Source organism: Podarcis pityusensis (genome assembly GCF_964106645.2).
Source record: "Podarcis pityusensis genome assembly, chromosome: 3".
Lineage (NCBI taxonomy): Eukaryota > Metazoa > Chordata > Lepidosauria > Squamata > Lacertidae > Podarcis > Podarcis pityusensis.
Genome location: NC_138026.1, coordinates 54,419,517 through 54,434,968, shown reverse-complemented (window position 1 = coordinate 54,434,968; position 15,452 = coordinate 54,419,517). Strand labels below are relative to the sequence as shown.

The 15,452-nt window shown below is 38.6% G+C and overlaps 1 protein-coding gene across 1 annotated transcript in view; it reads left to right on the top strand.

Annotated features, from left to right (window-relative positions):
• The window catches only part of MAN1A1 (mannosidase alpha class 1A member 1), a 53,415-nt gene extending 39,171 nt beyond the window's left edge, over positions 1–14,244 (top strand). Inside the window, exons 8-12 of the mRNA XM_080999662.1 lie at positions 517–632; positions 2,260–2,479; positions 5,188–5,360; positions 7,009–7,124; positions 9,310–14,244. Coding sequence (XP_080855788.1) covers positions 517–632; positions 2,260–2,479; positions 5,188–5,360; positions 7,009–7,124; positions 9,310–9,433 — 749 coding nt within the window. The 3' untranslated portion in view covers positions 9,434–14,244. The remainder of the gene's footprint in view (positions 1–516; positions 633–2,259; positions 2,480–5,187; positions 5,361–7,008; positions 7,125–9,309) is intronic.
• The last annotated feature ends 1,208 nt before the right edge of the window (positions 14,245–15,452 follow it).

Sequence of the window (15,452 nt, the reverse complement as noted above, 5' to 3'; positions counted from 1 at the left end):
TTCACCTTTTTAAACCCAGATGACGGTATGCATTGCATTTGAACCATGTGTCGGTCCCACCTATAGAATAGAATGAGTTCATCAAATCAGGTTGAATGGGAGGACTTTTTAACTTTATGTTGGGGTAGAGTTCAGCTAAATATGCCAAATGCTTGACATTCTTTCATGCTCGCAGAGCACTATATTTTGAAGTAATACAATACAGAGTGATTGGATTTATATATAATCAGCTTATCAAAAAGTGTTGTTTGTAGAGCACTTTTATTCTGAGTAATGGCTTGCAGCCCAATCCTTTGCATATCTACTTGGAAGTCAGCCTCACTTTGTTCAATGGCAATTACACCTAGATAAGTGTGTGCAGGGTTACAAATTAAAATAATTTCTTGGGTTTCTGGCTTTACTGTGCAAAGAGTTATTTTACAGTTCATCTTTAAAATTAGGTGGGGAGTGTACAGACACTTAAATTGAAGGTGAAATTAGTTTAGAGTGCTTTTCTGTTTGTTTGTTTCTTTTCAGATCATGTGTCAATTGGAGGGCTTGGAGATAGCTTTTATGAATATTTGCTGAAGGCATGGCTAATGTCAGACAAGACAGATGAAGAAGGCATGCAGATGTATTATGATGCTGTTCAGGTAAACGAAATATATAAATCTACTTCAGATTTTCTAATATGAAACACCTTCTAAAGAAAGGGGCTTTGCAGCATATGTGTCTGGGTTGTTTAAATGTTTTAAACAATAAATTTTGATTGAATATGTATTCCTTTAAACAAAACTTTTAAGTATATTCATCTACTTTACATGAATGTCATTGTTCCTAATTTATGAATAGACTGTGATTTCCTCCTACATCTTTCTTCACATTGTACTGATCACGTACCTGTGTCTGGTGGTCAGATTCCCAGTTTCCCTCTAGTTGTAAGATTAGCCGAAGCCTATTTATCTGTGAAAAGAGGTACAGTACTAACAAAGCATATAATTTACTCCATGCTTGGCAGTAGAAAAATTCTGTAAATGTAATGGGTTTGACCCATAGATAGACTCTGCTCGCGTGCCAAGGATTTCCCAAACTCCTCCCCTCAGAAGCTGCTCCCAGGATCGAGGGTCCTTTCGGAATGGTGTGTGATAGGGCATGAGGGATGCAGGACTGCTCACACAAAGCATCTCTTGAACCAGACCCACATGGTTATTAAACATTTGTCAATTCTGTTTCAAAACATGACATCACATTTTTCAATAGCTTTTATGTTGACATTAGTTGACGGAATGTGTGTAGTGGCCTTGCAGGATTCCCCCCCCCCCCAATGGCTACAAGGAACAGCAATAACTAAATATTGAAAATCTATTATTTCTGAATGAAGCCCTCACTGGCTGTTGTGACTAAAATGTATCTTTGTGACTAAAATGTATATTTGTGACTGTTCAAAGATGGTGGGTTTTTAAAAACAGTCCTGTACTAAATGTAGCCCTTTCCCTCAGGTAAATGGCAGCATAATAAGTTGGGTTTCCATCTTTTTAAAAAGTTTAATCAGATATGTCAACTAAGCCCATGCTGTACAGAGGCCACTGCATATGTGAAACACTAGTAACATACTGTGTGTGCCGAAATCTGCCCTTGCCATGACAGCTGCTCATTCTTCATGAAATACTATACCAACCTATGGAAGTTGCTTATGGGGAGGGGGACTGCTGCCAGGCAGACTACGAAGCCCCTAAATCTTTTCACATTAGAGTTCAAGAATGCTAAAGTAGATACTATCTGGATCTGGCAAGTTGTTTATTTTAAATATGTCAGTAAGGCCTAGAATTTTGTCCTTTGTCACTGTTTGCCTCGGTTCTTCATGTCGCGCCCTGAAAATGTCACTTCAGGCAGTAAAGACAGACACAACAAATGTATTCAGCTCTTTTGTACACTCCTTTTCCTCCCCTGCTTTCTATTGATGCAGCCACCTGCCTAGCTGGTTTCCTGTTTCTGATGTATTTAAAGACTATTTTATTGTTTGTCTTAATGTTTTTAGCAACATGCTTCCTTTTTACAACCATTACCGTCTGCTAGCATTTTGGTACAAATTTGTTTTTCATATTGTTCTAATTTGGGCAACGCTTCTAGTTTCTGAGGGAAGCCTTCCTGTCTCAAAAGAACTTCCTTGATTCTTCTTGTTAACTATCGACAGCATCCTCTGGTACCCTTTCTGATCTGCAGTATGCCTTCTAGCAGAGCGTCTATTTCTAATACAGAAATATTTTTGCATTTTTCTAGTCTATTGAAACCCATCTGCTCCGAAAATCTAGCACTGGTTTGATGTACATTGCTGAGTGGAAGGGTGGGCTGCTTGAACACAAAATGGGCCACCTCACTTGCTTTGCTGGAGGGATGTTCGTTCTGGGTGCAGATGGAGCACCTGCTGATAAAACTGGACGTCACATTGAACTTGGTGCTGAAATTGCCCGCACATGTCACGAGTCTTATGATCGCACAAGTAAGCATTAAACTTTGTGGAGTAGCTCTTTTCCAGAGGGTTCCCCCCCCCCCCGCAAACTTGCCCATTTCTATATTGATGGTTAGTGCTGTGCATTTTGCTTTCCCCCACCCCAACATAGTTAATACATTTTACTTTTTCTGCATTGAATTTGTGTTACTTGTCATCACAGAATCGCAGACTTGTAGAGTTGGAAGGGTCCACAAGGATCATCTATTATTTTTACGTGCCCTTCACCACCAGATCCCAGAGCAGATTGATGCTCAGCGTAAATTAATAATGCAGAGTCTTCTTCAGTAAAAGAATAAAAGCTTTACCGTGTTAAAACTTGTTTGCAAATAAACAGCATAGTGAACAGAAGATTTAAACTAGCTTCAGAGCACACACAGAGTACAGGCTTCACTTCTGAGTCAGGCTCCATACACACAGACACACACACACACACACACACTCACTGACTGACTGACTGACTGACTGAGTCTGCCTGCAGAGAGATACGATACTTATACAGAGAATGAGTCACCCTCAAGATGAGTCACAGTGATTCAGCATGCTAAGTGATTCTTCAGCTTTTCAGCACTTCACAACATTTCTAGACTCCTTTACTGCTTCCGCTCTCAAATACCTTTGTCACATGACACAGATTACAGCAATTTAAAATTTAGTATTAAAAAAAGTTAAAATAAATTACAGTCAGCAGAGTACAGTGGTATCTAAGTTTAAGAACAGCCCTGTTTACGAACGATTATAAACTCCGCAAAACTGGAAGTAGTTTGAGAACTTTACCTTGGTCTAAGAACGGAATCCGAATGGTGAAAGTGCACCAGTGGTGGGAGGCCTCATTAAGGAAAGCACACCTCGGTTTAAAAACGGTTTCGGTTTAAGAACGGACTTCCGGAACGGATTAAGTTCATAAACCGAGGTACCACTGTATGTTGTTTGGAGGGAAGTTTTTTGAGGGGGAGGTTCCCCTTGATATTAAGACCCAGAGTGGTAGATTCATGCGTTCAAAGATAAGCTGTAGAACTGCTTTTGACAACCACCTTCTGTCTTTGGAGTAGTTAGACAACACCACTGAAACTATGATTGGTACAGGATGAAACTACCTGTAATCTATTTTTTTATTAACTAAAGAGTGTTTCTCGCTCTCTCTTTTAACACTGGTAGCAAGTTTTGTAGTAGGCTATCAGCCAGTGAGTGCCTGTGTTAGTTTGACAGACATGTAAAAAGCTAGACTAGCTTTTCCAACCTGGTGCCTTCAAGATGTTGTTGACCTCCAACTCCTCATCAGCCCCAGCTGGCATGGCCAGTGGTATGGGGTGATGGAAGACATAGTCCAAAACATCTGGAGGGCGCTACATTGGAGAAGGCTGTGCTAGAAATCAGTTCCACTCAGTTTACTTGGAAGCTTCCCCATTTCAACACACATGCATTATGTATCATTTTGCCTCTGTTAAAACACATTCAATAGATATTGTACACAGTTGTCCAATATCCATGTACATCATTGGGAAAACTTCTAAAGGGTTTGTTTTTACAGGTATTTTTAAAAAGCTAAAAAGATGCAACATGTTCCCAGCAGATTTAAATGTATTCCTTAAATGTTCCTTAAATGTATTCCTTAAATGTCTTGCACTTAACTGCCTTTACCAATGACTACTTTGTAGATTTCAGTAGCATTTTAATAGTTGCTTCTGCTTCCAGAGGAACGGGCACTTGTCTTGTAAACTTCCAAGTTACACCAAACTGTCCAGTAAAGGGGAACGTAGCAGACTTTTGTATCAACTTTGGCTGCAAAGTATGATCACTGCATGCGAGAGCTTAATTTTGAATTGCCTAGAACTTGAATCAAGCACAGATCAATATTTATTAAAGTATTTATATGCTACAGTCTCTGGCGGTATACTGCAATAAAACACAAAAATCATTAAAAACAGTACAAAACAATAATTAAAATGGCGGGCCAGACTAAAAGAACTCAAACCAATGCAAAACTTGTCAGTATAAAAAGATATTGAAGAGACACCTAAGAGTCAAAAGTAAGGGTGCTTACCAAATTTCGGCTGAAGGAGTGTTCCCTAACCTGACTTCTAGTTGAGATCAGTTGAGCCTATTTAAAACAGGCTAAACTGTTGGCATATAAACCCTTTCAACCAATTGGCATTATGTACTCAAAAAATAATAAGATTTTAAATACTCAAGCTAAAGTTTCATCAAGGACATGTTTCCTTTTCCAATAAAACCTGGAGTGAGAGAAAGCAATATTGCTAGAAAACTTAGAGTGGTTCATACATAAGGCCTATTCATAGTCCAACATTATCTTTGACCCAACTTTCAGCTTGGAAATATTGTTGCCTACAATTTTTAAGCAGATTCATTCTTCTAGTTTTGTTTCCCCAGTTTGCCGTTTTTAGTCTGCATTATTCCCTGGAAGGGACAGGGATATCAATAAATGTCATAGAAGAGGTGTGTTTTTATAAGTTTTATTGGGATGCTTTCAAAATATTTGTGCCCTCCACACTAAAATGTCATGCATTAGTGACGCAAGCATTGAATAGTGGAGTTCAGAAATGGCAAAAATATTTCTGTGGCATAGTACTAACCTTATATGAATGATTCACGTAAATTAATAAAGCTCTACCACATGCTGAAGAGTTGAAAGTTTTTCATGTGCCAACTCATTTGGATATTGCACATTGTTTGTGTAGGCATGAAGCTGGGACCAGAAGCCTTCAGGTTTGATGGTGGAGTTGAGGCAATTGCTACTAGACAGAATGAAAAATACTACATCTTACGGCCTGAAGTTATCGAGACCTACATGTATATGTGGAGATTCACTCATGATCCAAAGTACCGGCAGTGGGGCTGGGAAGCTGTAGAGGTAATATATTTGTTTGTTTCTTTAAAGGCTTAATTTTGAAGAATGTATTTTATTTTCACTCAAAATAAGCTTGCCTAGTAAAAATTAATGATTTTTCTGCCTCATGTGAATTTTATAATTACCCAATTCCTTAAATAATTCCTCATTAACAGTGTCCTTATACATTGCTTCTAACTCCTTGATTTTAGTTCCTTAGTGCCCTCCCACCTTGTGCATTAGCTGGAAATACTGATAAATACTCAGCTTATGAGTCTTAAACATACAGGAGGAAAATATTAATCCTTGTGACCCACGTGTGGGGGGTAACTAACAAAAGAATCCACTGGTTGCCCAGATTCAAAACATGGAGCTTTGCACACTCTGTAGCAGAAGAGAGCCCCCAATAGCAGAGTTTAAATACACAATATCAGCAATATCAATAGGAATATAGGTGGGTAGACCCTTTTACAGTGTTCCTCTTTTTCTACCACTCTTGCAATGAACTGACTACACACTGGTAAGTACGTTTAAAATACTTTATTTATAAAATATTCCAGAGGTTCCAGAGATTCTTGCATTTGTCCAAGCAGCAGCAAGGAGAACAGTGGCAGAACACTCTTGGGTAGAAAATACAGAAAGCATCGAACACATGCTCTAAGCTTGGCGCTTGCTTAGACAAATCTTCTTGACCAGTTACATGGCACAGAGAGAGGGAACAGGAAGAGAAGGCTTCACTTCCTCCCACATCAGAGAAGTGTGACCTGAGTCTAGGAACAAACTTCTCTGTTCTTAACCCCTTCATGTACTAACCAGCACTCATGCATAGTTATGTTTGACTGCAGTTTCCCACAAAATATCCCAGACAGTTCTCCACAAATCTCCTATTTCCTTTTGTTTGAAAAATAACTATTAATTCTTTTTTAGTATCCGTCAGTACCTCACTCTATTTTAACATGAATATATTCAGTGTCCAATTCCTTGGATTTATTGGCTGCCGGTCATGTCAAAAGTGATCCCAAAGCAATATATAGTAGTTACATAGCAAATACCACAGCCAAATATAAAGTTCAATGCAACTGTAATCATAAATATCAAAACATGAACATCAGACAAATATTGAAATGGTAAAACCATAATAGTAACAGCAGCTGCAATCACTCACTGGTGCACTTCTCAGTAGGGCCCCATCAGCAGATACCAGGATAACTTCAAGTATTTAGGTCCCAAGTCATACTGTGCCCAGTAGCTTTCAGTATCTTCGACTTCCATCAGAATGGTTGGTGAGCTGGGAAACACATCAGTACAATAGGAGCTTTGTCTAGGTGTGGAATAAAGAGGGTAGTTTTTCCACTCTGCATGTCCTTCGAGTTCAGGAACTGTATCCCTTTGAAAAAACTACAGTGTAGGGAATTTGAGAACTCCATTTTGAAGTTGTGTGTTAAATGGCTCAAAATCAATGAGACTTTAAATAGTAATCATTAACTGGTCTTATTGGCTTCAGTTGGGCAGTTGTTTTACATTTGTTGTGATGCTGATGTTTAATTGTGCTATTTTATATTGTTTAAATTTTTAACCTTGTGCTATTAGGTGCCCTGAAGATGTTTTACATTAAAGCACAGGGTGTAAGTTATAAAATATCAAACTCCTCTTTTCCTTTTTCTAAATTCAGGCATTGGAAAAATACTGCAGAGTAGATGGTGGCTATTCTGGTGTTAGGGATGTTTACAGCAACCGTCAAACCCGTGATGATGTGCAGCAGAGTTTCTTCCTTTCAGAAACCCTCAAGTAAGCAATTGAAACCCTTCAGTTTAAAAGTTGAAGAGCTAAGAGTCATTAATCTTTGTATGGGCTGGCGTACAGGGCAATAGAACAAGAAAGGGGTATGGGAATATGGGGAGTAAGAACCAGGAGAAGCAAGCAGGTTATCACTAGTGGTCTTTCAAAGACAAGATGGTTTGTTTACTGAAGTGCCATAGTATTTTAATAGGTGGGAGTGTTGCACATAATCTTGGTGTGTGGTGGAGAAAATGAGTTCTGCTTTTTTTCCCCGCAAAGAATTGTGTGGAAATGCTGTTCGGGGCCAGAATAGAAGTAGGGGACTTCAGGGAGTACTGCTGATGTCTTCAGCAAGCATGTCAGTTCAGACAAGGACAAAGATATGTAACTGTGACCAGGAACGCCAGGGCTGTGATCAGGCAGATTGGTTCCAAGTAAGGGTGAGACTGCAGTCATTTGGTTCTGTGCCTCTGAAAACTGACATGTGGGTAGTGTCGGACCTAGGACTTAGGAGAACCATGGTCAAATTCCCACTCAGCCTTGAGCATTGAACCCATCCCTGTTTCTCCATTTACCCCCAGTGTTTTATGAGAATAGACTGGAGGAGAGAACCATTTATGCTGCTATGAGCTCACTGAAAGAAAGTCAAGATATAACCAAATACTAGCAGAGCAGGTGTGCTAGAAAGTCCTGTGATTCAATTCATATCAGATAGAAATTTGCTTAGTTACCTTGAATTCTCCATTTTCTGACCCAACCCTACTTTCTGTAACATGGGAATAATAAATATTATTAGTGAGAATATATGAAATGTTTTGAACTCTGGCTATGTGCTATACAGTGGTACCTCGGGTTAAGTACTTAATTCGTTCCGGAGGTCCGTTCTTAACCTGAAACTGTTCTTAACTTGAAGCACCATTTTAGCTAATGGGGCCTCCTGCTGCCACCGTGCCGCCGGAGCACGATTTCTGTTATCATCCTGAAGCAAAGTTCTTAATCTGAAGCACTATTTTTGGGTTAGCGGAGTCTGTAACCTGAAGCATATGTAACCCAAGGTACCACTGTATAAGCTTTACTATCTGTGGAGCCTGACAGAGAGCAGTTGCCCAGGCAGATGGAGGGGGCTGATGGAAAGAGAAGGTTGGCAAACTTTAGTTACATGCAGTTGTTTCAGTTGCTTTTCTCTAGAAGTCTGAACTTCTCAAGGAAATGTTAAGGAAGTAAAGGTGCTTCCAAATCAGGTAGGCGAGACACTTTCAAAAGTCTCTCGAAGCAAACTTGAACACCTAAGCATTAATTCTTAAATACTATCTGAAATGTAGTTCTGTGCAGCAAAGTAATCTGGTTTTCATAGTTGAGCATGGTTTGATTTATGAAGGAGTCATTCCTTTCTGTGTCACAGAGCAAATTGAGCAGTGGATTTGGCAAGCTACCCACCTAAAAGGAATAGTTAACACTGCCTGGACAAATACTTTATTACAAATACTGTGTTCCCAATAGATAATTTGTGAAGGGACAGAAGAGGGCTGTCTGCTCTCAAAGGGGAGGCTCTGGAGCAACTAAGTATCATCTGGCATCTGCGTGAAAACTATGGAAACTAGATGGGCCTTTGGTCTGATCCATCAGGGCTGATCGTCTGTATATCATCCCTTCCAGAGGCAACAGGGTCTTTCTAAGCACCATTTAAGCTTCTGGAGCATCTGTATATTGGAGATCAAAACTGTCCCATAGCTGCATTTCCATGTTTCCTTAGAGGAAATCTCTTCATTTCCCATGTGTCATTTTGAGTGCTAAACTGCTTTGCGCACACACAAAAATGTGAGCTTAGAAAAGGAACTAAAATTTAGTTGCAGTCAGGTGTTTTCCTAGCTATTCCTTTATATTTTGTTTTACTTTATTTATATCCCACCTTGCGTCCAAGGAGCTCAGGTGGCAATCATGGTTTTTCCTTGTACCATTTTATCCTCGCAACAACCCGGTGAGGTAGTTTAGGCACAGACTGGCCCAAAGTCACATAATAAGCTTGAACCCTGTTCTCCCAGGTCCTAGTTCAACTCTAACCACTATGCCACATTGAAGATATATTGCACTTTTATTGATCTAGGTGTTTTGAGAGATACAAATGATTCCATTATTATTCCTATGTGAGCCTTCCAGTTTTGTAGTTTGTTAAATATCCTTTTCTTTTTGCCAGGTATCTATATTTATTATTTTCTGAAGATGATCTTCTACCGTTTGAACATTGGGTCTTTAACACTGAGGCACACCCTCTACCAGTTCTGAAAAAAGAAGAGGAGGAAAAAAGAAAAAGCCAATAAAATAATGCTGAATTCTGTTTGGGGCACACAATGTAGTAATTAAAATTCCATCATTTTTTAGTTTTGAACCAATTTTTTGCAGTCTGGTGTCTACCCGTACAATATTTAACCAGGGACCTAAAGTAATTAATTATAATTAAACATATTTATCTTTTGACAGGAATTGTAACTTGTCATCTCTAGATTTTGTTAGGCTGCAGTATGCATCTGGCCAAATAGAATACAGAGGTCAGCATGTTACTTGTTTTCCATTTTGTTTTTGACTGCAAAATCCTTTCCTCCTCTGTGAGGAGATGTCTGCTTTAAGCTGTAATACTTTGCTGTGTTGCAAAAAGCCATAAAGAATTAAGTATGAAGAGCTTTTTCTTTTTTAATATATGTTAATGTGGTTTGTCTATTACTAGAGACAAATCTGACTGTGACAGCCTCTTCTTATGCGGGTCTATCATTAATTGGTAATTTGAATACTTTAGAAGGTGTTCTGTTCATAAGAATAGTTTCATCTCATCTGTGTGCACTATTATTTTAAACTGTGGCTTTTCTTGATAGGCAAAGTCCAGATGTTGAAACCCTTATCTAATAACAATTTTAGAACATAACTGCAAATCAACTTAAATACAAGTAAATTTAGGGCCCTTTTTTCTTTTCCTGTATTTGGTTTCACAAGTAGCCACCACACCAAGAGCATAGTAGCTGCCATCTGAACTTACCCTTATCTACAACAATTTGAGACTGCAATTCTCAAAACCTTCTCTTACTGCAAAGTTTCAGCATGATTTGCATTTGAAGGCACAACCTGGTTTCTCCTGAAACTTGTAATTTCTTATGAGAAATGGGTTTATCTGTGAAATCCTTTGTGTTAAGCCTTAGCCCACTTAGAGACTAGGACTGGCTAGTGTTGCAAGTATGTTGATTGCCATTTCAGACATCCCACTGTGTGACACTTGGTAGATACCAGGAACAATGCTGTGGAAGTAGGAAGAGAAGGTGCTATGCTTTAGAAATCCACATTTCAGCTTTCATTCACATTTGAGAGATGGAAACAAACCACTACTGCTTTAAATGCTTTGCTTTAAAAAAGATTCTACTCTGTACTCATATTAATCAGTGTTAATCAAAGTGACAGAAATGGAATGTTGGTTGAGACAGCCCAATTTTTTTTCAATAACTGTGGTTAGTAGTCTAATCAGAGGATGAAACAGCACTGCTTTTTCCAGTTTACCAGTTGGGATGCCTTTCTGAGCACAATAGCCTTTAATTAGTGATTAATATAGTAAAGCTACTTGGCCACATAGGTGCCTGTGATTTAACAGGTCAACACTGTTATTCTAATCTATTGCAAACCTTTTTATGCTAAGAAATATGAGAACCACAGATTTGATTCAACACAGGTAACTCCTTGGTAGCTGAAGGACTTTTTGGAATGGTGCATAAAATGAGTGATGCACAGATTAAAAAAAACCTGGAGATAATCTGCATCAGTTTTTGTGCTGATGAACAGCTTTACACAATTCTAACTTTCAATATAATAGATTTACCCAGGGCTATGCCACAGCATTTGTGAAGACCATAGGAATGAAATCTCTTATATTTCGATCTAGTAGAATAGTGAGAGAACACAAGCAATAATTCCCCCCCAAATTTAAGTATGATTCCTCTTTCTGTGCCTCTCCGTGCTACATTCATTCCTACTAACCCATCCCAATTTTTTTTTAAAAAAAATATTCTAAGATCAGGCATGGCAGCTGAAGAATCAAAGGAAACCATGCGAGTTGCTGGCACACATGAATCTCTGGTTATTACAAATGAGTTGGCTAGCAAATTTTCTTACACTAAAACTTGATTATTATTCAAGACTGATGTTCAAGTAATTGGATATGGTGTTGTTGTATGGATTTTTAAGCCATCACAAGAACCACTATAATAAAGTATAATAATGAAAATAAAAGCATTTTTTTCTTTATTTAACTAGAATCGGTGTCACATTTCTGATTCTGGACTTCTGCTAACATCTTTACCGTCCAGAAAATCAGTTAGACAAATTAAAAGAAGCCTTTCATATGCTGTGCTCTTCTGCTATGTGTCTGTGTGCGTAATTCTTTACTCATTTATGTGAAACATTAATTCAGATGTTATTCACGTTAAACATTTTTATTTGAAAATAGTTGGATAGCCTGATGTATAGAAAATCAATACTGTGGTAAATCTAAACATTATTTACTATCTGTTATGAGAAACTTCATATTTTATCCTTCCCCCCCCCCCCTTTTTGAAGGAATGAAGGGGAAAGGAGCTTCTGGTTTATTTCTAGCTCACAGGCGATAATGCATTTTTCAAACTACAAAGAACATCCTATTGTATCACCCAAAGCACTATTGTGTGTATATTCAAAGTCTAAATGCAGAATGGAATTAAATTCGCTAATTTTTTAAGCAAATAGTGGTGGCTTTTGCCATATAAAGAAAAGATATGCAACACACAAGCAAGAGGACAGGATCAAAATATACTCAGCCATACAGGTGTTCTCATCTGGTAACTTGGAATGCTGTAAGTCTGCTGATGTTGACTGGCAGACCTCTGTTTTTAAGGTTAATTGGTTCTTCAAAACCTAAAATGGAAAAGCAAATGCAAGACACCAATTAAATGTAGGGCTGCAGAGTCACCAAATTTTTGAAAGTTGCTAACTGTATAAGGTTTTTTTTATTTTTAATGATCTTTTTAAATGCTTTCCCAAGCTTAAGTTACAGGTTCAATGGAAGAATCCCTCTTACTTTCTGTGGAAGCTAGTGTCAGTTTGGGAAATCCATCTTCTGAGCAAATTCTCCCACAGAGGCATAGTAGTAGAATGTGAATTATCCCATTTGAGATCCTATATGAGGAATAAACGTTAGAACCAAAAGCAGAGGGAGTCTTCTAAGACTGAGCCAATAAAAATGGCAGTGATCTTGGATTACCTAGTATGGTTTTCAGTTTTCTAATATAGTATTCCATTTCTGCCTTCTGACTGAAGTCCTGCCAGCCTCCATTTTAAACAGGCTGCCTTGTAGAGTTACACGCCCTTTTTTTGTGCCAATTGATTGCTTCTCCTCTTCACATATAAATCTGGATCATTTTGTTTAAAAAATGTTCTGTAGATATATAATCTGCTATGTACAGCTAAGACAAATTGTCCTGATTTTCAAAGGCCACAATCCAGATAGTATTTTCTGTTCAGTTTAATAAGCTTTTAAACATTCCAAGAGACGGCATCATTGAACTTAAGTAGCCCTTTGTAACTTGCTTTTCTGGGCTTTCAGCAGATGCTCATACATAGAAGTATTGTCTGGTTAAGCAAAGCTCAGTAAACCCTATAGCCCTCAAACTGTGTAATGCCATATGTAGTGAATTGTTAAAAATAATATTCAGTCCAACCCCATATTCTAGGCAGGATACACCACACCTTAAGCATCCTGTTTCTCAAAAATGTCCTGATAGAACCCTTTAAAGGGAATCGTTTTTCCAACACTCTCTAACAGTAGTATTTTGTCAGTGGTTCAGGTCCAGTTGGCATCTTTTATTGCCTAATGCAGGCATGGGCAAACTCGGCCTTCCAGATGTTTTGGGAGTACAACTCCCATCATCCCTGACCACTGGTCCTGTTAGCAAGGGATGGTGGGAGTTGTGGTCTCCAAACATCTGGAGGGCCAAGTCTCCCTATGCCTGGTCTAATGCATAGATTTCTCCCCTATTTGTTGCCAATCTTCCAGTGTGGACCTCATCAAAACCCACTGGTGCCATTTTGAGGGAACCTGGCCAAATGTGTGAAATGGTTACTGTGCGTCTGTGAAACTTTTTTTTTGTCAGTCACTATAAACAGAGTGGAAATAGAAATTTATAAATGCAGCAGGAATTGTACTGGATATTTCTTATTTTCTTCTTGCAGGCAATTTAGTGATTATTTCACCAGGTTTATTTTCCCTAATGTATTTGACACAAGTGTTTTGATCAGTTACATATTTCTCTTTATGGGAAGTTGTGATTATGGTAGTTTTTTGTTCATTGGTCTTATTATTTGAAAGAGCACAATGTTTCTATAACATACAGTAATCAGGTTGTATGTACAAGCTGCACTATAATGTACCTTTTTTGTAAAGTGATGTAAGTAGACAAGAAGATTGTATCTCCCTGTAGAACTGCAAAGTGTAAGAGAAACATGTTTTTATATCTTCAAAGCAGTAATTTATGTTAACACAAAACACCAAAGTATAAAACTTCAGAGTGATCACCATTTAAAAAGTTGTAGCTACAGTCCTGAAATTATTTACAGTGGTGTAAATAGCTTCAGAATTAACTTTTAGTATTTCCTAGAAATTGTCACACAATCAAGCTGGAAATAACACTGTGTTTACATTCAGTAGGAGTAACTATGGGTGACTGAGCTAATGCTGACCACTGTATATGTAATTTAAGGCAATTTTTAATTTTTTTAAAGTGTCTCTTCCTGTTTCAACAGTGTCTAAATTTACATTGCTCTTCAGCATATCTCACTGCAGTTGTTTAAATATATATTAATTCCTGAGAAATGCGAATTTAAAGTCCATGTTTGTTTATATGACAGCTCTATGATACCCAGTGACACCTTGTTGATTCAGTAAACTTGTGTGGTCATATTGTGTATTTTTTTAATTATTATTTCTGCATATCCCACTTAGTTTTCTTCCACCTTTATAGAAATCTCTGAAGTTATAAGAGAACAAAATGCTTACTTTTTAAGAACTATATTTGTAAAACAAAACAAAAAAAATCTATTGTGAATAAAGTCTTTTAATACAGCCTCTTATTTTGGTGGATTTTTTTCCTTGCACTGAAGTGCCAAAAGAGTTAAATTTCCTGTAAAGAGGAAAATTTATGCTGGATAGCTGTATGGAAGGTAATGAACCAAAACTGGTTCTGTAGATTTATTTCTACTGCAGTAAGGTAAAGGGTAAAGGGACCCCTGACCGTTAGGTCCAGTCACGGACAACTCTGGGGTTGCGGCGCTCATCTTGCTTTATTGGCCAAGGGAGCTAGCGTACAGCTTCCAGGTCATGTGGCCAGCATGACTAAGCCGCTTCTGGCGAACCAGAGCAGCGCACGGAAGCGCCATTTACCTTCCCGCCGGAGCGGTACCTATTTATCTACTTGCCCTTTTGACGTGCTTTTGAACTGCTAGGTTGGCAGGAGCAGTACTTACCAACTAAACCAGAAGTAGCTAAACTGCAGTCTGCAAGCTATATCCAGTCCTTGCCCAAGTGATTTTTTGTGCCCCATAAAGCCACTCCCCCAATAATGTGCTAATATCTATGTGTGTGTAATCTACTGCCCTGCTATTTTTTCCTTAAGGAATACGCACCCCTGCTGTCAATTAGTCTCTGTCAGTCTTGTAAACCGGTGGAGGGGCAACGTTGCTTCTTTTTTGTGGACTCTCCTTCATTGCTTTTTAAGCAGAGGTTGGATGGCCATCTGTCATGGATGCTTTAGTTGAAATTCCTGCATTGCAGGGAGTTGGACTAGAAGGCCCTTGGCAGCCCTTTCAACTCTACAATTCTATTCAACCCCTTCTCCCCAAGGCACAGCACCATTCTTACAAGATTTGGTGACATGATTGGAAGGTCTTAGGCTTAGGAAATGGGAAGAAGCAATATGACACTATTTGTACTAGAATCCTAGAGAACGAAGAGCTGCTGTAGAGCAGTTAGCTCAATCGGCCTCTAGTGGAGTAATCTCAGCTCAGCTCATCCCAACGTTCATGTGAGCTTGGGAGTCTTGATGAACATGACAGTGCCTCCTCATTTAATAATTTCGCAAAAAGCGTCTCCAACTTAGGATCCCTACAGCAGTCGTCCTACCTTTCAGGCATAAGAAACCAATGAGCTAAGGATATGGTTTTTAACAAACACCTTGCATTTGTGACTTCTGGACCAAAGGTAAGATCAATAAATCCCCTGCAATCCTTTGAAATATTCTGTAGTGTGTCATTGAGCAGCACATGTACAAAATA